Below are 24,453 nucleotides of genomic sequence, written 5' to 3' on the forward strand. Positions count from 1 at the left end.
GATTTTCTTTTTTTAAAATATTCAGCAGAAACTCTTAATAGTACAAATAAGAAAACAAGCCTGAATATAATTTTATTGTGCAAGCATGTACTACAAAATGGAAATGAGAATCTTCTATATATATTATAACAAATAGAAACAGGGATACAGTTTATTATAGTTTTACCTGGAATTATACACACTTGTAATACAATGAGAGTGGTATTACATAGTCATAGCTTACATCTTGGCTCTAAAAGGGGATAATCAGTCCTACAGCAGAGAGAAACTGGGAACTAACTCTAATGTATTTCACTGGTACACTTGCATGAAGCTTTGCAGTGATGCTTGACATATGTGAAGTCACAGGCAAGCTCATCTTTCATCATTTGGCAATTTGAATATTCATCGACATAGTGACAAGGATTGGCTGAAGTGAAGCAGAAAGAAGGAAATATAAAATACAAGATAGATTCATCATATAGATTTCAAAAATGTTTTAAATGGATTTTTTTTAGGAGAAATAAAAGAAGAAAATAGGCCTTTTTTTCTAAAGGAAAGAATATATAATAAGATCTAGTTCATGCAGTACCCAGTCAACAAGTTCAAACTTTTCTCCATCTCCTATGCCAAGCTCTTTTTATATAATATTAAAATATCTACCTGGAATCTTCCTGTGATATGGAAGTAACCCTGAAATCTCAAATGCTGTGTAGTATACTGTAGACCCACAAAGCCAGAAAGACTCTCTGAAAAGCAGGTGATTTCTTTGGTTCAAGTATTTTTTGGTCATAGCAATTGTTGAAGACACTTGCAAAATCAGAGATCTATAAAGTATATAATGTATGTACCATAAAAATTATATATTACAAGTGTAGTATTTACCAATGTGGTTTATACTCACTCAATCCATCAATAAGGATTTATTTAGTGTCTAATATGTGCTGGGGTCTGGGGTTGCAAAACCAAAAATTCATTAGTCTCTGACCTCATGATTTTCGTTGATTAGAGGATATTTGTACATATTTGCATAAAAGTGTGTGCATAATAAATAAATATAAGGTATTTTAGAGAGGGAAGACACTAGCAACTGGGTTGGATGGGGTGGAGGGGAGGTATGGCTTGTCAGGAAAACCTTTATGCAGAAGATAGAATTTGAGGTCAGCTTTAACAGAAGTGTGGTATTCTATGAAGTCGAGAATGTGAAGGAATGTATTCCAAGCATGAGACACAAACAAAACAAAGGCATGGAGAGAGGGAATGTGTGGCAAACAATGTGAAGCTAAAAAGAAAAAGATCCTAAACAAAACAAAGGCATGGAGAGAGGGAATGTGTGGCAAACAATGTGAAGCTAAAAAGAAAAAGATCCTAGATTCATATATAATCAACATATAATTTGATAATGAGATGTTGCATGTAAATTGTTTTGCAAACCTTAAAGCACCCTTGCCTCCAAGGCAAAGATGAGACTACCTTGGATCTTTTCTACAGCCCTCAGACCTCCTTTAGATTAATTTTCTGTTCCAAAGTTGTCTTGACATTCACTTTATATACTCACTGTATATATTCACTATATTTCAGTTCTATAAAAATATGGAAAAGGTTAGGACAAGGGAAGAGAATCTGCAACCTCAAGGTCACATGTGGTCTTCTAGGTCCTTGGGAGTGACCTTTTGACTGAGTCCCATATTTGATCTGTGAAATTTGGATTCAGTCAAAGGGCCACACTTGAGGTCCTAGAGCTCCACATGTGACCTCAAGGCTGCAGGTTTCCTACTACCGGGTGAGAAAGCAAAATGGAATGATTGACTTTAGTCATAGATTTTCTTAATATTTCAATAAAGATCAATATAGATAGAAACAGAAATAATATTATAATTAAAAGTATAGTATGGATCACCTGGACAGAAACAGAAACAGAGTGGTATTACATAGTCATAGCTTACATCTTGGCTCTAAAAGGGGATAATTAGTCCTACAGCAGAGAGAAACTGGGAACTAATTCTAATGGGAGGGATTCAGTGGTTGACTGTTAGATATTCCAGGTCTCTTGGCTCTTATAGGTTAACTTTTGCCTTATTTTGCTGGGGTCCAGACCACTACAACATACCCTTTATGTTCAGTTCTCCTTTATACGTAATCTTTTCCCATTTGATTGTAAGTCCCTAAAGGGTAGAAATTTGTGTGGTATTTTTCTTTATATTTGTATCTCCCCATTTCTTAGCCTAGTTCCTGGCACACAATGAACTCTTAGTAAACTCAAGAAATATTTATCAAGAACCTATCATGTTCCAGGCATTGTGGATACAAAGAAAAGGCAGAGACTGTCTCTATCTGTAAGCAGCTCACAGCCATGGAGGAGATAACATAAAAGCAACTATGTACAAACAAGGTGTATCTATATCTATACATGACACACATGACATATATACACATATAATATACACATATATTGCATGTGTGATATGGGATAAATTGGAGATAATAAATGGAGGGAAGGCACTTGATGGGGTTTAGGAAAAAAAACTTGAAAAAGATGGGATTTTTAGCTGGGACTTGAAGGAAAACCAGAAAATTTCTCTCTCTTTCTGTCTCTGTCTCTGTCTCCGTCTCTGTCTCCCTCTCTCTCTCTCTCTTTCTCTCTCTCTCTCTCTCTCTCTCTCTCTCTCTCTCTCTCTCTCTCTCTCTCTCTCTCTCTCTCTCTGTCTTATTTATGTAAACTTGGAGAGAAGTCTCTAGTAAAGAGCTTCAGGGATCTTTACTTGGCCTGCTGTTTAACATTTTTTTTATTACTTACTAGGATGAAGACATAGATGATGTGTTAACTAAATTTACAAATGACACAAAATTGGAAGGGATAGATAACTCACTGAATGACAAGATAAAAAAAGATCTTTATGGGTAATAACACCTGACTGACTGCAATAAGATGAAATTTAATAGGGATTAATGTATAGTCTTACACATGGGTTCAGAAATTGTCACAAGTACAAGACATGAAATCATGCCCCAAATAGCCCTTTTTTTCTAATAAAAAGATCTTGGGAAATGGTAAACTCAATATAGATCAACAAACTGTGATGTGGAACATGTTAATATGATCACATACTAAATTGACAGGCATCATGTCCAGAAGGAAAGAAATGATAGTTCTCTGTTCTGTCCTGGTAAGACTACATTTAGAATAAGGAATGTAGTTCTATGCAAAATATTTTGGGAAAACTTTAGTAAGCTGGAGAACATCCAGAACAAGACAACCAGGAGAGTAAAAGGCCTTAAGATCATGTCCTGTGAGGATCACAGCTTGTTTAACCCAGAGAAGTGAAGACAATGGGAACAGAATAGCTTTCTTCAAGTAGCTGAAAGACTGTTACATGGAGCAGGTCTTACTCTTCTGGATGCAGTTAGATGGCACAAGTGGATGGAGAGTTGAGTCTAGAAGAACTGAATTCAAATCCAGCCTCATAATTGGCTGTGTTGCCTTGGGCCCTTAAAGATTTTTTTTTTTGTCTTGTCATCCAATGATTTATCAATCTAATTTTGTGTCATCTGTAATACTTAACCTCTATATGTCTCAATTTTTCTAACTCTAAAATAGGGATAATAAAAATGCCTGTCTTACAGGGTTGTTGTGAGGGTCAAATGAATTGACATGTTTAAAGCTCTTACCTGGTACATAGTAGGCATTATATAAATGCTTATTTCCTTTCCTTTTTTCCCTTCCTGCCTTAACCCTAGAGGGCAGAACTAAAAGCAATAAGTGGAAGTTGTAAGAAAGAAAATACTTTCATACTTCTTAAAAATGAGAGCTCTCCAAAAGTGAAATGGATTGTCTTGGAAAACAAAGGGTTTCCCTTCACCAGAAGTCTTTAAACAAAGGCCATATTGGCACTTACTGGTTATGTTGTGAAGGGGAATGGGAATCTTTTTCATATATAGATTGGTAGATGGTATCTGAGATCCCTTTCACCTTTGAGATGTTATGATTCTGCAGTTCTTTGAACGAACCCACTTCTGAAGCCGTGTAAGAAGAGCAATCTGTATATGCCTATGTACATTCGTGTTGTCTCCCTTAATAGAATGTAAACTCATTGAGAGCAGGGATTGATTGATCCATGTATTTGTATCCCTAGAGCCTAGCAGAATGGTAATGCTTAATATATGCTTGTTGCTTCATTGTCAGTCAGCATGATGAGGGTAACAGATCAAATGTTTAACTAACTGAGTAACCAAATAACCGAAAACTCAGTTAGTCTGATTCCTTCCTCGCAAAGTCACTGTACTGGATAGAGCTAAATGCCAGAAGGCACAGAAGGGATTGTTACGAAACTGTGATTCTTCTGCACAGGCAGGCATGCCATAGAATCAGTGGTCAGACATAGTCATAGGTGTAGTTCAGAATGAAATTAATGCATTCCTTCCATGATTTTCTCTAAAGGTATGCTATATTAAAAAAATCACACTCTAACCACTGGGTTAGAAAGCTCCTGGTGAGGAACTTTCTCTACCAACGCAGACCTGTATGTGCTCTTCAATTTATAGTCTTGAAGTGTTGCCTTGGGCTCTGATTTGTCTAGGTCATAGAAACAGATTTTGTTGGAGGTCAACTTGAAACAAGGTCTTTCTGATGCTGTATCCAGCAGTCTATCCATTATATCAGGCTGTCTCTATGTATTTTAACAGTTAACATAAATCTTTATGTACAAGGTTCCATTACATAGAATGTTCAATAAATATTTGTTGGATGGCATTATTAGAGCATAACATACTAGCAAAAAGTTTCTCAATGATGTGATACTGCCTTAGACTTTATGTGTGTTTGTGTGCTTGAAAGGTTATCCAGAGTAGCTGCGAACAATACAATGTTCCAAGACAATTCCAAAGTACTCATAATGAAAATTGCTATCCACCTCCAGAGAGAGAACTGTTGATCTCTAAGTACAAATTCAAGTATAACTTTTTCACTTCATTTTTCTTGAAATATGGCTAATATGGATACGTTTTGCATGATTTCACATCTATAATTGATGTTATATTGTTTGCCTCCTCAGTGGGTGGGGGAGAGGTGGGAGGGAGGAAAAGAATTTGGAATTCAAAATTTAAAAAGAAAAGAATGTTAAAAAAATAAACAAAGAAAGAAAGAAAAGGTATCGACAGGAAAGATGGAAAATATGGAAGACAATCTTTTCCTAATAATAATTTTAATGTAATTATCAGTTTATGATTACTGCCTGGTTTAATAAAGTGCTATTTATAATATTTTAATGAGAATAAAATATAAGAATTTCTTCTCAAAACAGAACTAGGAAGAGGTCAGAAAAACTTGAGGATACTACAGTATGAAACAGGAAAAGCAGCTTCATAGTGGTCTCAGCATATTCAATTATGAAGTGCTCAGGATTTCTTGGGCCAATTTAAGGGCACTGGAATGTAATTTAAGGGCTTTAGGTCTTTTGTTTGATTCCAAAAGTTTGAACGTATGGAGATGTGAAGGCTGAGAACTAGAGTCTATTCTAAGAAAGTTTTAAAAAAAATTCATTAGGGGACATTGAGAGAGACTTACTCAGAAAAAGGGAGGAGGTGTATTGAAAATTCTGAGAGTTTGACAAAGTGGAAGCAGAGGGGGAGGTGTTAAATATGGATGAGATGATAGGAAGAAAGATAGTTGTTGAATAATAAGGTGTAACCTGGACCCAATAGAAAATGATTGTGTCTGCTTTTGATGTGGAGAAGGAAACCATTGAAATGCCTTACTTCCTTCCCTTCCTTTAGCTCATTCTGGCTCTCAAGATGAGTTTATATTTCATTTCTCATTCTTTTTGAAGAGTATTTTTGCTTCCTGGATGTACCTTGTGTCTTTAAAAGAAACAGATTTCTCTAAACTATTGTTCATTGTATGTGTGTCCTTGGGGGATTAACAGGAGGTGAGTAAGGAGGCCATGGTGATTCAAGGACAAACCCACAGAGAAAGAGAATCTCTTTCTGGGATTTTCACTGGATTTTTCCTTACTAAGGGCTTGAGCCAAATAAAATAAATTTTGTTGGCACATATTTTTATAGTGCCCCCACTGCTGAGAAAAGATTAAGTGAATCTAGAGTGTCCAGGAGAGGATGATCCAGCAGTTTTTTGGTGGGGGGAATCTTGGAATTAAAAATGGAAGAAAGCATCTCTGATGCAGTAGCTAGAGGGAATTTACTTCCTATTGCCTCTTAACTAGGGGTGAGGGTGGAATGAGGACACTGAACAAGGGTAAAGTTGTGGAAACTGAAAGACGTGAATGGGAAAGAGTAGCTCTCTCTATACAAGACTGACAGCCAGGAAGACATAGCTAGTTTTCCCCTTCAGCTAAACAGTCCTAACTTCTAACCATTATTACAAACATAAATACTATGATATGATTGTGGGAAACAAGGACGTTCTGTTTTCCACAGTTCTAGGTGATAAGGGCTGTGACCTAGCATGGACAGGTTAGAGGTCAGAAACTAACGTGAAGGCTCAATGAGCTGTGTGAGGAAAAGCCTGTCAGAGAGGAGAACATAAAGTCACATGATTGGGGTTTGGTATCGCTGAAGATCCAAAGTTTGGAAAATAGTATAAGAAGCCCCAACTTTCTGAATGTGTTGCTGTACTCTGAATGTGTTACTAGGGAGGTTAATGGACATAAAAATTAATAAAGGTTTTCCTGATTTCACAAGAAGTATTGTTCTTTGTTTAAGGTGAGCATGTTTCTCACTGTTGGAGGCTTGTTAGATGGGCTCACTTCTAACACGATGAATGCCTCTGAATTAGATTTGGCACATTACATATGTGAACAGGAAGTTTTCAGATAACTGCCATGTTCTGTTAGATTCTCCCTCCTCATATCCAAAATACAGGTAAGTTAGGTGAAGATCTCAGGCATGGGGTATATGTATATGTGAGATAAAGTTTCATGATACTGATTTCATTGCTATCTGTGCTCCATTCACAGACTCAGATCCCCAGAGGCTGGTGATGAAGCCTTTTTAAACTTAGCCAAATGATCCTCAGTGACTGGTCCAAACCTGGACTGACTTGCTGTTTTTCTATATGGGCCTAGGGAGTGTGACTGACTTTTACAACTAATTATAAAATGTTTCCATTGATCCAACCTGATTAAAGTATGTCAGAAAACAGAGTATCTTATTTAGATATTCAAACATCATGCCTTTACACAAATTGAAGGTCTCAGTGAGAAATCCCCTCCCTTACATAGTTCATTAACAGACTTGTTCTCGAAGCACCTCCCAATTGATACACTCTGCTTTCAAGATGGCATTGTTTTCAAGAACCCAAGGTCATTTGTATATCATGATGAAGCATTGATGGAAAACTTTAGTAATCTCTCTCTCTCTCTCTCTCTCTCTCTCTCTCTCTGAAACACACATACACACACACACACACACACACACATCAAGGGAAAGAAAGAAATAAAGAGAATGTATTTTTTCCCCTAAACTTACTACAAAGTCCATTTTCGCAAGAATGAAGGCAATCAGCGCATCTGTCACCTTTCTTGTAGGGTGTTGTTATTGAATTGATGTCATTCCCTCTGCTTGGCAAAAGAAGTATTTTAAAAGAGTAAGTTTACCAAAGTACAGCCCCCGTAGAGGTTGAATTCTCATAAAAAGCGCTCTAAATTGTATATAAAATTCTGACTGAATTTGTCAGTAAAGGTGCCGTATTTAGTCGTTGAAGAATTCATTTTCACATTAAAAAAATAAGACAGAAGACTGTCAGGAGAAAATATGGCACAAGGCAAAAATATGAGAAAATATGATAAAAGGCATGAATTATAATAATATAGATTTTGAAATATATTATCTCATTTGATTTTCACAGAAGTCTTAAGAAGTAGAGTATGCATATATTGCTATCATCTTCATTCTACAGATGAGGAAATAAACCTAGAGAAGTTAAGTGACTTAAGACTTTAGAATTGTCAAATACACTATTACTATACTTACTTGCTGCGTAAATTGTATGTCTACTCTGTTCCAGTTATCTGCCTTTCTATTTCTTAGCCGTTACCTGATAGTCTTAATAATTACAACTTTGTAATATAGTTTAAGATCTGGTACTGCTAAACCTTCACACTTTTTTTTTTTATTAGCACACAAGAATTGAAGGTACTTTGTTTCAAGTATATTTAACTCCTAACTCACTTTGGACCCTACTGTAGTGTCTGGTACCTACAGAAAGAATGAGTCACATGTTGTTTAGGCCTTATGGTCGAGGCAACATAGATGATTCTATGAGGCCAATCCCTTTGGAAGCCTATGTCTAAGTCTGAAAGCACCTTAGTGGTTTCTGTCTTCACCTCAGAATAAGATTTCACCTTGCTGTAAGAAGAACATGTGTAGAGTGTGGAGTATTGGTAAAGATCAATCATAAATGACAACCATACTTACTCTGGACAGTACTGGCACGTGTAAAGGAACTGATATACATTGTTTGGGCACTGGGCAAAACCACAGCCAATTTTATAAGTGCTATACCAGATCATCTATAGGTTAAAAAATAAAGATGAATTGTTCACAATCCATATTGCTCATGATAATTAGCAGGATGTGCTTTAACCTAGTTGCTTAAATGACCCCTATTTATTGGATACATTTTTCCCATCCCTTTCCTCTCTACAGTCTTCCCTTACCTCTCAACTTCCAACCTTCCCCTTCTCATACAACATGAAAGTAAATGCTGACTCCTGGTTTCTTTTAGCACTTTATCTAGATCTCTCCTTTTTTAGTGTCTCTCGTATATCAGGGTTTGTTTTGTACTTATCCTTACCCCTCCCCTCACTTCCTTAGATTGGAGATATTTAGAGAATAAGACCTCAACTTTATTTATCGCTATATTTTCAAAATGTAGCCAAATAGTATATTATACACAATAGGTACTTTATAAATGTTTGTTGGATGGAATTAAGTGGATTCTGATAATTTCTCATTTGATTGTCTCTCTTAGTTCCAGGATTGTCTCACTGTGGTCACTCAGTCCCCAGGTAGGCTTTTCATTCTTTACTGCCTCCATGAGGGACTATACTTATGATTTCAGTGGTACAGGGAAATCCCAGCTGAGGGGACTTCCTACACTATTGCAGGTCAGCACTTTCTTTGTAACTTAGAGTCTTGGAGAAAGGCCTAGAATATTGAGACATTAACTTACTTGGCCAGGGTTATATAGTCAGAATGTGTATGAGGTAGGACATAAACCCAGCTCTGTAACCAGTTCTTCTACCCATTCCATATGGTCTCTCACTTAGATTTTTAGATATTTAAATTAACTTACTTTAAATATTAAAAATATTTAAAAATAATTTAAAAATTAAAATGGCCTCATAACAGTATAAACGGTAACCATTCCATTCCTTCTCTATCAATGTGATCTTCTCTATGTATTTCAATAGATCAACTAATCAATAAACATTTATTAGGCACTTACTATGTGCCAGCACTGTGTTAAGCAAAGGAGATACAAAAAGAGGCAAAAGACATTCCCTGCTACAAAGGAGTTTACAATTCCTAAGACAAAGGATCGTAAGACCATTGATCTAGAAGTGGAAGTGATCTCAAAGGCCATTTAGCTCAACTCTTTCATTGACAGATGAGCAAACAGAAGTCCAGAGAAGCTAAACGATATTCTCAAGGTCACAGAGGTGATAAATTTCAGAGGTAGGATTTGAACTCGGGTGAACAGCCTACTAAGTTCAAAGCTCTATGTTGAGTGATAAATTCTATTGTTCGATAATCAATGGAAGGTCACAGTGCTATAATCATACCTGAGTGTAAGCAAGAAAAGTGAGATTTTCATTGATGGCCCCTGCTCCATAAATAAAATTATTTTTCTCTAGTTCCCAAGCAAGGATGACATCATCCCAGGAGACAGGAATGCTTGATCCAAACATGTTTTCACCATATGATGTACCTGAGAAGAGAGAAATAGTTCAGATTTTCTAATTGTACTGAGAGTACAAGATAAGAACCAGAAACAAAGCAAAATGAGTGTGTATTTGCCCTAGGGTTACCATTTAAAGTTGAACTAATCACATTCCCTGGATGCATCATAATTTTTACATCAGTAAGAGATGTACTTTTGATGCTTTGGAAAGGATATGACTTGAATCTGGGAAGAACCTGGGTTGAAAAACTGCTGAAATACTTCCTAGTTTTGTTATTTGACCTCTGGGTCTCAATTTCCTTCTCTGTAAAATAGGTGCAATAATAGTATTTAATAAGTACCATACAGAGTTATGTGGAAAGATAGTTGCCAACCTGTATTTACATTTCTGCTATATCTACATTTGTGAATTACATATAAAAATGAAAAGAACAATATCCTGCCTTATAAATGTTTCTTCAAGTGGATACCCTGCAACCTGAAGGCAAATTATACATTTTCAGTCTGTTTGACTTTCAGACCACTATTCTATCAGTTAATTTTCTACAGTAGACTTATTTTGATGGAACTTATATTTTGGGGCAAACCAGAAAGTGAAATTTATATTAGCCTAGAACTATTAGGAGTAGAAACTCTGAGAGTTATTCCCTAGCATGTTCAGATCTAGAGCTGGGAAGGACAGCAAAAAAAGCTATCTTTGCCAATTCTTTCATTTGACAGATGAAGATATCATTGCTCAAGGAGGTGATGTAAGTTGTCCAAGTATTACCACATAGGCAGTTAGTGTCTAAAGCAGGATCTCAAACCAAAATCCTCTAGCTACAGAGCCAAATGTGCTGTCCAAGAATGCTTGCCTTCTCCTGATTGTACCAAGAGGTAGAACAAGGTTGTCTCTATGAGGTCTTTTGGAGCTCTAAAGCTCTATGATTCTTAATAGAAAGTATAAGAAACTCAGAGGTAAGCACTGAATATGAACATATGAAGATAGGCCTGGGTTGTTCACAGGCCCTCAAATGACCCATGCTGTCTGTTCTTCAGACTGTTATTTCCCAACCATTTCTGCTTAACAGCTAACACATTGTTTTAGACTTACCTTATATACTATCTCTCCCATTTAGTCTTCCATAATTTCTTTCTCTGTACCCCCATGTTCCAAGCTTGAAGTTCCTTCCTTTAGTTGATCTCATAACAATTTATTCTCCTCTTAGGTACTGAAATGCTAACTTGTACTATATTGGTGTATATGTCTTAACTATGCCTACTAGCTTACAAGGACAGGAACTATGTCTTTTATATCTTTGTAGCTCTCCCAGTACTTAGCATCTAGAATATTTGGGAGGAGAATCTAGTCCCATAATTTTATTGGTGATTGCAGAGGGTGGAAGATGGATGTTAGAAGTCTAGATTCCTATCTTTAAGGAGGGGACCCAGGGTAGCCATCTCATAATTTCTCACCTGCCTGTAAGACTTCATCATGCCCCTATTCTGATTATCCCTCTCTTGCTCTCCCTCTGCTTTCCATTCTTTCACATATGTGATATCTTCCTCCCATTAGATTGTGAGGGCAGGGACTATCTTTAACCTTTCTTTGTATCCCCAGAGCTGAGTATAGTGTCTGGTATATAGTAGTTTCTTAGTAAATGCTTATGGATTGACTGACTAAAATGTTACTGCAAAAATCAGTGGAAAAGCCTCTATGAGTAAATGTGTGTACTGGTGGCTTTATGGGTCAAGGAAGAATTTAGTCAGGATGTAGCAGATAGTGCTTTCTGGTTGCTTCCCATTTTAGCTGATTATTCTTGTTTATCAGGTACTAAATTCAGGGGTTTTTTTAACCTTCTAAAAGGTTACAAAAGTTGTCAGTTCCTGCTAAATTTCAGCACCCTGGAGTAAAGTTCTGGTCATCTTACTACCATTAAAATTCTCTTTTAAAAACATTCTTAAATTCTGAGTATATGTTCTGTAAATCTTTACTCACCATCAATGGATCTACTAGAAATTCCACTGTTTCTCACATTGCATAGATTTGCCCATTTTTGAGCATTTGAAGAAGCTTCATTACTCCATTCCTTAGTGAAAAAAGGACATTTTATTTTACATTTTTTTATTCAAGAAATTGAATCATCTCTTAACTTTCATGCTTGAACTAAGGCAACAACCCTTCCAATTGATCCACATATCTCCAGACTGTTCCATTACTCTTGCTATGTATTGCCAGTAGCTTAGAAACGTGAGACTGAGATTTTCATCCTGCACATGTAACTTGCAACTATGGTAATAATAATGTATTTTGTATTTTACAGAACTGTTAATGAAAAGAACATGAAAGAGGGTGTGTCAAGCTCTTTTCAAGCAAAATGCTATATAAACATATGTATATGTAGACATATGTCTATATGTACTTTGTTACATGTGTATTTGTGCAACACTATGCGGGTTACAAATATTATCTGAGCCTTCATTTCCTTATCTGGAAAATCAAAGAATTTGACTAGATGGTCTCTAAGACTCTTTCCAGTGCTAAGATTCTGTGATCCAGCAATTGACTCTGGGAAGAATGGAAGTATATTTCCTTCATTTGCTGGAGTGGTATCCTATGGATCCCATGGACTTGTCAGATAGCCATGCTAGACTCACAACCCAAATCAATTGTTAATATACCAGAAAATCTTATTTTGACCGAGCTGACAGGACAATAAGCACCAGTGGATGAGAACCATCAGTTTTTTCGTAAGTTCTTCCCCTAGGGTGAATGGGAAGATAGTGTTCCTCTTGGACCTGCTGATAGTCAACTTTTGTGATTTATTTCTTTTGGCTATAGATGGTAAGGGAAGGGAGTGTTACTCCTTAACCAGGGGACTGGTAAAAATCATAAGAACAGATACAAACTTGTTGATATCCAATCACTGCAGAACACTCATTGAATTGTCTTGCCTGCAGAAGCAGAATCAGTGACCTTGACCCTAGGATGCCATTGGACTGCCCTTTTAGTTTTAAGGAAAAAAGACAGGAATTTAAGATATAGTGCCTGGCACATAAATGCTCAATTACTGACTGCTTGTCTGACCATATGGAAAATATACTTTGCCATTTGTAAACAAACTTATCTGAAAGAATACTGAATTTAGAGTCAAGGACCCTGTGAATTATGGTTTGAATTATGGCTCTATACTTACTACTTAGTCTATTATTTATACCATAGTCATTGTACATATTGTTTTCCTGGTTCTACTTACTTCACTTTGTATCAGTTTGTATAAATCTTACCATATTTCTCTTTATTCATCATATTTGTTATTTATTATGGTAAAGTAATATTCCATAGATGTGTGTACCACACCTCATTTAAGCATTCCCTGATCAATAAACATCTACTTGGTTTCCTCTTTTTTTGCTACTATAAAAAATTTAGCTATAGATATTTAGACAAATAAAATTTTAGACATATTTTATACATAAAAATTTAGAAATATTTAGACAAATAAAATAAAAATTTTCTTTTTATCATTGACCTCCTTTGGGTATGTGCCTAGCAGTGAAGTAAAGGTTCAAGATATTTCTTTTTACAAAATCTTCAAAAAATATTTTAGACTCAAAGGACAGAACACAAATACAGAATAGAGAAAAGAAACAAAAAGGTATCAAAAATTTAAATATTAGAATTTAAATGAAAAGTAAGAAAGAAAAAAACATGTCATATGCATAGCAGAACATAAGAGAGGATTCAAAATGTGTAACAATAAATTTTCATTTCAAGAAAGTCTGTATGATAAATAATATGTTTTGAGAGTTGTCCATCTTTGCTTCCTTGTGAGTTTTCTTTTGTTCTTGGCTGTGTACTTTTTACTTTGTTCTTTTTCCCCTCCCCCACCTCCCAGAAGTCTACAATAAAGTTCAGATACATTTCTCTATAGCTACACATATATACATACACATATATACGTATATTTATAGACATATACTTTCCCAAACAGATTCTACCCCTGATCTTTGTTTTTATGTTTATGCATACCTCTTGCTTCCTCTTCTTCCTGCCTCATCTACTTTACTTCTACCCTCTACCTTGCCCTCCTATTACTTGCCTACCACTTCCAAAGATCCTTCTTCTATCCTCCCATTCCCATAAATCTAAACACCTTTCTATACTCCCTTTTACCTCTTGTCTCATTCTTCCCTCTAAAGATCCCTCTCTTGTCCTCCTCTCCCCCCTGTGCCTCTACTGTTTTATTTCTTCTGAAGTTAGAAGACTTTCATATTCTTCTAAATATGTATGGATTGTTCCTTCTTAAACTCATTCCCAATGAAAGTTGGCTACCAGAACTACCAGCCCTCCTCCCCCACTTAATTCCTCTGTATTGATTCTTCCTTTTGCACCTTGTTTATATAAAATAATTTTTAACTTTTTCTAAATGGTTTTATTTTTTAAATTCACATTATACTCAGGTTTACCCCAATCTTTTTTATGAGCTACCCAATTATTAATAAGAATCTTAGACATACATTTTACATATGTAAAAAGTAAACAGTCTGTCTTTATGAATCCCTTATAATTAGTCTTTAGGATATATCTTATATTTCTCTGGGTTCTTGTATGTAAAGTCTCCTATTCAGTTCAAGATTTTTATAAACAAAGTCTTGAAAGTCTGAAAATTTATCAAATATCCATTTTTTCCCATTTGGGATAATACTTAGCTTTGCAGGGTATGATATTTTTGGCTGGAACCCCAGTTCTTTTGCTCTTCCACATATTGTGTTCTAAGACCTGTAGTCCTCCGATTTTTCTGCTGCTAGGTATTGTGTGATTCTAATTGTGGCATAATCATATTTAAATTGCTTTAATCTTGATGTCTTAATATTTTAACCTTGAGCTAGGGATTTCCAAATTTGAATATGATTTTTATGAGTTTTCCTCATAGCATCTTTTTAAAGTGGTGATCAATGGATTTTTTCTATTTCTACTTTCCCCCTTATTCTAATTCTTCAGGACAATTTTCTTTAATTATTTCTTGTATTATTGTATCAAGATTCTTTCTTTGATCGTAACTTTCAGTTAGTCTTATTATTTTTATATTTTCTCTCCTTGATCTATCCTTCAAATCTGTTGTTTTTCTTAAAAGATATTTCATTTTCTCTTCTATTTTTCATTATTCAAGTTTTGTTTAATTATTTGTTGATCTCTTACTTTTGCTGCTTTCACATTGCCCAATTCTAATTTTCTTTTGTTTTCTTTTTTTTAAAAAAAAATTTATTTATTTTCAGTTTTTTAACATGAACTTCAACAAAAAAAATGAATTTCAAGTTTTCTCCCCATCTCCCCATTCCCCCATCCCAGGACAGCATATATTCTGATTACTCTTCCCTCCAATCTGCCCTCCCTTCTTTCACTCCTCCCATCCCCTTCCCTTCTATTTTCCTGTTAGGCAAGATAGATTTCTATACTCCATTGACTATATATTTTATTTCCTAGTTGCATGTAAAAACAAGTTTTAACATTCATTTTTAAAACTTTGAGTTTCACATTCTCTCCTTTGCCCCCTTCCCACCCACCCTTATTGAGAAGGCAAGCAATTCAATATAGATTATATATGTGTAGTCATGCAAAACACTGTCATAACAGAAAGATGAATTCTATTTTCCTCTCTCCTGTCCCACTCTCCATTTATTCTGTTCTCTTCTTTGACCTGTCCCTCTACCAAAGTGATTGCTTCTGACTATCCATTCCCCCAATCTGCCATCTCTTCTATTATCTGCTCCCTCTTATCCCCTTCCTTCCTGCTTTCCTGTAGGATAAGATAAACTTCCATGTCCAATTGAGTGTGTATATTATTCCCTCCTGAAGTCAAATCCAATGAAAGGAAGGCTCACTTATTCCCTCTCAACTTTCCCTTCTTTCCCTCTGTTGGAGAAGCTCTTTCTTGCCTCTTTTATGTGAGATGATTTATTACATTCTATCTCTCTCTTTCTCTTTCTCTTAGTACATTCTTCTAAACACTTAATTTTGTTTTTTAGATATCATTCCTTCATATTCAGCTCACTCTGTGCCCTCTCTCTCTCAATACACACAGGTACATACACATATACACACATATGTATATGTGGGTATGTGTGTGCATGTGTGTGTACATACACACATATTCCCTCCAGCTATCCTAATATTGAGAAAGATGTTATGAATTACAAATATCATTTTCCCATGAAGGAATGTAAACAGCTCAACTTTAATAAGACTCTTATGGTTTGTCTTTCCTGTTAACGTTTTCATATTTCTTGATTCTTTTATTTGAAAGTCAAATTTCCTCTGTTCTTTTCAACAAGAATACTTTTATTTAGAAGAAATGCTTCTATTTCACTGAAGTTCCATTTTTTCCCCTGAAGTATTATATTCACTTTTGCTGGGTAGGTGATTCTTGGTTTTAGTCCTAACTCCTTTGACCTCTGAAATATCATCTTCCAAGCCCTCTGATCCCTTAGTGTAGAAGCTGCTAAATTTTATGTTATCCTGATTGTATTTCCACAATACTTGACTTGTTTCTTTCTGGTTTCTTGTAATATTTTCTCCTTGACTTGGGAATTCTGAAATTTGGCTACAATATTCCTAGGAGTTTTCATTTTGGAATCTCTTTCAGGAGGTGATTGATGAATCTTTTTCATTTCTATTTTACCCTCTGTTTCTCAAATATCCAGGCAGTTTTCCTTGATAATTTCTTGAAAGATGATGTCTAGGATCTTTTTTTGATCATGACTTTCAGTTAGTCCAATAATTTTGAAATTATCTTTCCTGGATCCATTTTCCAGGTCAGTTGTGTCTCCAATGAGATACTTCACACTGTCTTGTATTTTTTTTCATTCTTTTGGTTTTATTTGATAATTTCTTGATTTCTCATAAAATCATTAGCTTCCATTTTCTCCATTCAAATTTTTAAGGAATTATTTTCTTCAGTGAGCTTTTGGACATCTCTTTCCATTTGGCCCATTCTGCTTTTTAAGGTATTCTTCTCTTCGTTGGCTTTTTGAACTTTTTTTGCCATTTGAGTTAGTCTAGTTTTAAAGTGGTTATTTTCTTCAGCATTTTTTGGGTTTCCTTTAGCAAGCTATTGATTTGTTTTTCACAATTTTCTTGCACTGCTCTCATTTCTCTTCCCAATTTTTCCTCTACTTCTGTTACTTGATTTACAAAATTCTTTTTGAGCTCTTCCATGGCCTGAGGTCAATTCACATTTTTCTTTGAGGTTTTGGATGGAGATGCTTTGACTTTGCTGCTTTCTTCTGGTTGTATGTTTTAATCTTCTTTTTCACCAATAGCAGAAGAAAATACTTCTTCACTGAGAAAGTAAGAATCTATGGTCTGGTTTTTTGGGCCCCGTTTGCTCATTTTCCCAGTCAATTACTTGACTTTTGAACTCTTTGTTAAGTGGAGGGCTCCAGAGGCAGCCAGTCATCTAGTTATTTGACTTTTGAGTTCTTTGTTAAATGGAGCACTCCAGAAGCAGCCTCAGCTTCAGCAGTAGTTGTTGCTAATCTGAGGCAGGGGCCAGGGATGGGGCTGGGACTGGGGCTAGACCATGCTCCCCTCTCAGGTATGTGAGAGATCTTTCCCATTGACCTGTGAAGCTGTCTTTGGCATTTGTGGGTTGAGAAGTCTGGAAACCACAGCAACTGCCAAAAATTCAATCCCCCAAGCCTGCTTCAGCTCCATCTGTGTTGGCATGGCCCATCCTGAGCTGTACTCTGCTCCCAGTCCAGTTTGCTAGACCTTTCTTTTCGATCTTCCAGATTGTCTTAGACTGGAAATTTGCTTCGGTTTTTTGTTTTGTGGCTTCTGATGCTCTAGAATTAGTTTAGAGTCATTTTTATAGGTTTTTTGAGGGGTTTGGGGGGAGAGATCTAGTAGGTCCCTGCCCCTACTCCATCATCTTTGCTCTACTCTCCCCAATTTTAATTTTCAAGGTGTCATTTTCTTCCTTAAGATTCTGGATCTCCCTTTCTAATTGGTTGACTTTTCTTTCATAACCCTCTTGTTTTTCTTGAATTATTTTTATTTTTTTTTAAAGCTTTTCCCCCATCTCTGTCATTTGATTTTTAGAGTCTTTTTAAATATCTTCTATGACTTCTTTATGGGTAGGTAATCATTTGATATTACTCTTTGGGGGTTTCTTTACTTCAGTATCATCTTCTGAAGATGAACCCAGGCCACCTCTCTTCCCACAATAGCTTCCTGTGATTGAATTCTTTGTCCTTTTCTTGTGCATTTTTTCATGGTAATAGCATAATTGTTGTAATCTCCTCTAGCTCTGGGTTATTGAAAATGATGTATCCTGCCCCAGATCTTCAGTTTTGCACTCTAGCCTAGAACCAAAGTCAAACTTCCAATCTCCTCTAAGTGCCCGCAGTCAGAGGCTTTCTGCCCTATTGCTTCTGTATTCAGTAGGCATGTACTTTTTCCTTCTCCCCAGTTCCTCACTCCCCCCCAACTCTTCCCAGCACAGCTGGGTTTGGCATTCCTTATCAGCAGAGGTTCCCTCAATCTTCCTGGGCTCAAATACCCAATAACCCTCACTATCCTGGTGTAAAAGTTCCTGTGACTGGGGCTGAGGCAGCCTCTCAAACCCACTAACCCCAGGGCTTGCTGCTTATTGTTAAAATGGAACCTAGTCTGGAAAGGTTTACTCTTCACAGGGACCTAATCTCTTCTTGGGATTTTTCTTCTGATTTTCTAAAATCATCCCAGGAAGACCCTGGTTGTGCCCCTATTCTTATTTATCTTCACTCATATGGTTTTTTTTTGCCCTAAGGTGCTAATTTAGTTGTTTTGTGGGGGGAAATCTTGAGAGCTTGGAATTTTCTGACCTACTTTACCATCTTCCCAGAATCCTCTGCATCCTCCATTCATTATTTCTAACGATGATGTAGGCAGAAAAATTTGTATTGGGGATATCAATAAGGAAATATGTTATTAGGAAAGGAGGTAGGCTGTCATGCAGGAAGAACAAGAGACTGTCTTTGTTTTCCTAGTGCTTAGAATCATTGGCTTCTCAGGTGCAGAGTCCATGGGAGACATAGGCAGTGAAGATGATGGATAGAATTTAGGCAGCATAATATGGAGATAGTTGAGAAGTAGACCTTAAAGATCATAAAACTGAATACTCATATAAAACTATAGATTTAGAGTATGAAAGGATCTTCCAGGTTTAGTGCTGGAAGGAGCTTCAGAAGCCATTTGATTTGACTCCTTCATTTTACAGATGAGGAAATGAAAGACCAGAGAAGTTAAGTGACTTCTCTAAGATCATATACTTCATTAATGGTAGGATTAGGACTAAAACTGTGTTCTCTGATTTCTAATTCAGTGTTCTTTTTATCCTGTCCTTGCTAATTTTCTTCTTAAACTGTAAGCCTACAGGAGCTGAAATTCCTATGCTTCTCCTTTTGATTAATCTCTATCAATATCATTGACTTAGATGCCTATACCTTGAAATATTTGTTATTGAAAACAGACTTTCATGTAGCATGAGGAAAGAAAGTACTGGGTCCTTATTTCTGTAAGGGAATTTCAGTTAAAAAAATTCTCACATATTGTATACATATTATGTCAGAATGATGATCTTGGCATCCCAAGGGACACTATTTATTAGATCTCAAAATATCCTGTACATGCATATTCAGATTAGAATAACATGAGGGAAAAAATAACTAGACTATCTCCCTAGGGTTCTGAGTGAAACCAAGGCAAAAAGAATTTCCATGGCAGTAGTCTACTCATTACTCCTGGAAAAGTGTTAAAATTAACATAATCTTACTAGATTGGTACATAAATTTTCCACTATACTTTTGAGATAGTCTAATTCTACCTGAGTGATCTGTTTAGTAATAGTGGTATAGGATTGTTATAAGGGAATGCACAAAAGTCACACAGGATAAGTTTCATTTTTGTCATGGGGATGGGGACAGGGAAATAATCAATGAGAGTGGATCCATTGATATGTTAAAATATAGAGTAGTTAAGGACCTAACACTTCATCTGCTATAGACCTGCTTCATATAATAACTTTATCTGCTTCATCTCATTTTCTAGATGAAGAATCAGAGGTCTGAAGAGGAGAAAGAGTAAATTCTTTGGCAGCAGTGCTAGCCAGCCCAGGGCATTGAATGGGTATCCATTGTCTGGATTTAGGATTGGTGTATACCTTAAAGGTGTCATATTTATTTAGAGTCATATCCAGGACCATGGAGAGAGTCATATATATGTTAGTACTTATGATGGGAAGAATTTCACACCATAATTCCCCTCCTTGAACTTTCTATTCGTATTCTAGGGAATTACGGGAAAATGTAATCATAGATTTAGAGCTGGGAGGTATTCAGTCTAAGTCAATACTTTTAATAGTGGAAGAAAGTGAGACCCAGAAAAGTTAAATGACTTCTCCAGTGTTGTATAGGTAGTAAGTAGCTGAATTAGGATTTGAACTCAAGTTTTTTTGGCTCCAAATATCTCACCATTTTATGATGAGTCTACAGATACATGGGTTATTGAGACCATTTTATTGGGGAGTATCCAATCATAATTTTTAGAACTAGAAGAGCTTCTCCCTACTTTTCTACCCCTTGCTTCTAAGAGCCACTTAACCTACTTTCTACTCATTGGTGTGCTGGCAAGTGTTTAACAAGTTACTGTCTGAAAATGCATGACATGCTTTTAAGTTTAATCTGAATTATTAGCATTTTCTTTATTGTTTTGTTAAGTCTAGGCAATCATCAGAACAAGAGATCAATTTCTGATTTATATTCTCATTTACTGTTTACTGAAATGGAATAATCACACTGAAAATTTAAAAATTGGCCCTCACTGTCTCTATTACATCTCTGAAGCTGTACTGTTAGGGAAAAATTGAGATAACAACTGGACATGGCATTTTTAGCTGATGAACACTGGTGATTATGATAACAATATCTTCCTGGGTAAATTAAATACCTTTTCTACATAATAATACTTCAAAGATTTAAAGATAGTTATATGTCACTCCTAAATAAAATTCCATTTCCTTCTGTTGAAGGCATAATCTCTAGTCCCTTAGGCATCCTCATTATACTCTTCTAAATGCATTCCAACTTGTCAATGTATTTCCCAAAAACATGGTAGCAGAAACGAATACAGTATGGTCTGATATGGGCTGAGCAGGGCAAAGCCCAATGAGTAAGATACTCATGTCACTCTGAATACTTTGCCTCTGTGAATGCAGTTAAAGCTCTTTTTGTTTACCTTGTCATCCTGTTGACTAATATCAAGCTTTCAGTCTACTAAAACCAGAAGACTTTTTTTTAAACATGAATTGATTTCCAGCCATTCTTTCCTCTCCCACCTCCCATTCTCTTCTTGCATAGTTGGGTAGATCTTTCTATTATTCTCCTTTAAATTTAATTTATTAGACTTGGCTCAATATTCTAGTCTATCATTGCCATTATGGATTTGGGTTCTGTTTATCCAGTATATTAACTATCCTCTCTATTCCCTCACGTACCTCTGTTATAGATTCGTTTCATTTTCAGATCTCTTAATTGTGCTATGTCCTCATCCCCATTGGGTTGAAATCAGGGAAAGTTTCTGCCTCTCCTTTTTGTTTCCCCAGCATTTATCACAAAGTATATGCTTAATAAATGCTTCTTGATTGATAGACTCGTCTAAATAATTTATAAGAATGTTAAACAGAATAGGACCAGGGACAGATACTTGGTCACAAAACTATGGGCTATGGACCACTTCCTAAATCATACTAGTTACATTTCTATCTCTATCTGTGTAAATATCTATCTATCTCTTTATCTGTCTGTCCATCTGTCTATCTTTCTATCCATCTATCTACCTATCTCTATCTATCCATCTATCTATGTTTTAAGCAGAAAGAACATGTTGCCTGCCTTTTGATATGGGATTACTTTTAAAATTTTCCCATATTTCCCTCTCTCTGTATGACTTACCACTTTCAGCATATTGCTAGCCATTGGGATCACTGATCTTCTTATACTATTATGGTGTTCAACGATCTTCTTTTGCACTTCTCTTTCCATAGTGGACAAATTGCTATAAAGTGTGGAATTCTGATAGAAAATTATACAAAGATAAATTTGTTACTTGCTGTATTGTCCTTTGTGTTCATCTCAGTCCTTAAAGTTGTTAGTTGTGGTGTTCACTAACAATCTAGCGCTGTCATAGAGTTGACACTCTGGTAAAACCTATGGAACCCTTTCAGATAATGATTTTAAATGCATAAAATAAATACATTAGGATTGCAGAGGAAACAAATTATATTGAAATAATTATGTATTTTTCCAGATCAAAGTTCATAGACCCCATGAAATCTGTTTTTGAACTACTTGGGAACCCATGGACTCCAGTTTAAAAAAAATCTCTACTTTAGGAGTAGTGTTGGACAGGAATCAGGATAATTGATGCCCTCAGACATAGGTCTTCCTGGAGGACTAAAATACTTGGTGCTATGCTTATAAAAAGCATCTGAGTTCTTAGCTTAAAAATAATATTCATGAAAATATTTTTGTCATTCTTTAAATTTTTAGTTTGAATCTCGGATTTTATTGGCTGACAAATTAATCTTCCTAAAAGCATGTTTCTGACCATGTCATCTCTCTGTATTAAAGTAACTCAAATGTCTCTCTATCACTTCCACCTCCTTCTTGTGTAGCATTCAAAGCTTTTCATAACCTAGTTTCCTTCCAACCTTTCCAATTCACTTGCACCTAATACCATGTACTTTATAAGCCAGAGATACTGGCCTCTTTGTTGTTCCTCAAACAAAATACTCTACATCTTGACTCTAGGCATTTTTATTTGTTACTCCCCTACCAATAATTCTCTTCATCTTTATTTCTGTCTCCTATTTTCCTGGCTTCCTTCCAGTTCCAGCAATAATCCCATTTACAACAATAATCCTATCCCAATTACCCGCTAAGGCTAATGCCTCTGTTGATTATTTCTAATTTATTCTCTATACAGGGTTTCCCAAAAGTTGTAAGCTTTAATAGATAAAAAACTACATTAGAACTTTTGAGACACTTTGAATATCTTGTTTTTACATAGTTATTTACGTAATAATTGCTTGTTGAGTCAGTGGTGTGGAGAATTCCTGGTATAGAAACTGGAACACTGAGAGGTTAAGTGACTTGGTCGTGGTCAAATAGCCAGTATGTCTCAGAGGCAGATCTTGAACTCAGATTTTCCTAACTCTCTGGAAGCCTGGCTCTCTAACCATTTCTATACAAGGTCTTACTGTCTTTAGTACCATTTTGAAATTTACAATTTATATGCCACTCATTTCATGTCAAAATATTCAATATCTCACTTTTTCTGGTTCCATTCATTAGTTCTTAGCTTTGTTCTGATTCCATATTCTCATAATGGCATTAATAATGGGATCCTCTAAGGATTCCTGGTGAAGAGCTTTTTTTTTAATAAGAATTCCTCATATTGTGAATTTCCATTCACTCTGCTCACCCTACATTGAAGTTAGGGCTGGGTCTTTAAAGTTAGAAATATTTGAGTTCCTTACCAGTCCTGTAGATTGATGGGTCACAGTAGCCAAAAACATCAATACAAAGAGCGAACCCATCCCTGAAAGGGGAAAGAACAGTTTCTTTTACTTCAGATATCTGTTTGACCTCAAGGGTCCCTTTGAAACATCACTTGCCTTTTGAGAATCCAGCTATTCAGGCCATTAAGCTAAGCCTCTTGACTATGCATTCAGAATTTTCTCTTTAGATTTGAGCTCTTCATATTTATCCTTACAGACTTCTTTGCCATTTGCTACACTTCTACTACTGGTACAAGGAGTGCTGCTAAAATGATTTCTATCTTTCCTTTTTGCAAAACTACAGTATATACTTTCCATCTTTTAAGACTCCAGCCCATTTTTATCTACCTATTTCTGAAGGATATTTTTTATCCTTGTGAATTTACATTAAACTCTTTCTTTCTCTCTCTCTCTCTCTCTCTCTCTCTCTCTCTCTCTCTCTCTCTCTCTCTCTCTCTCTCTCCCTTCATATGCATATTCATGTAAATGTATGCATGAAAACACACATTTTGAAAACAAATTTTACTTCTCTAAAACTTTTAGTTGCCTCTCCACATCTCTAGGCATATCCACCTAAAAAACTATGTTAGACAATGATTTTCAAGAATTTTTCAGTACTGTGGAGCCCCAAGATGTCTCCCTCAAGCCTCAAACAAAAATGAATTTCTATAAAAACTGAACACCCAAGACACCACTGCTCTAGCTTTTAAAGGAAATAGTCAACTCAGACTTTGTTTCAATAAGCTTATACCTGCTAACATCCCACCCACTCAATGAAACTGCTTGGCATAGTTCTGATGGTGCTAATTTTCTTCACTTGGCCCTGAGGAACTAGTTCACTGTCTTATTGTTGGAGAATACTGACCGGCAAATCAGAATAAATAAAAATGTGATTGCACAGGTATTACATCATCCAAGACAGAAGAGAGGAGAAGGAAAGATCACATATGTGGAGCTGGCCATAGAGGATGTTTC

At 35.9% G+C, this 24,453-nt stretch overlaps 1 protein-coding gene across 1 annotated transcript; it reads right to left on the reverse strand.

Annotated features, from left to right (window-relative positions):
* Positions 1-172: 172 nt before the first annotated feature.
* LOC140522805 (cysteine-rich venom protein-like) lies at positions 173-23,517 on the reverse strand. Its single transcript, XM_072638055.1, has 7 exons — positions 23,458-23,517; positions 21,872-21,991; positions 11,877-11,967; positions 9,780-9,925; positions 8,410-8,504; positions 7,462-7,550; positions 173-409 (listed from the first exon to the last, which is right to left on the reverse strand). The coding sequence occupies exons 1-7, from the start codon at positions 23,515-23,517 to the stop codon at positions 282-284; spliced, it is 729 nt and encodes a 242-aa protein (XP_072494156.1). The 3' UTR covers positions 173-281.
* Between the last annotated feature and the right edge of the window lie 936 nt (positions 23,518-24,453).

The sequence above is a fragment of the Notamacropus eugenii genome, chromosome 2 (assembly GCF_028372415.1).
Source record: "Notamacropus eugenii isolate mMacEug1 chromosome 2, mMacEug1.pri_v2, whole genome shotgun sequence".
In the NCBI taxonomy this organism is placed as follows: Eukaryota; Metazoa; Chordata; class Mammalia; order Diprotodontia; family Macropodidae; genus Notamacropus; species Notamacropus eugenii.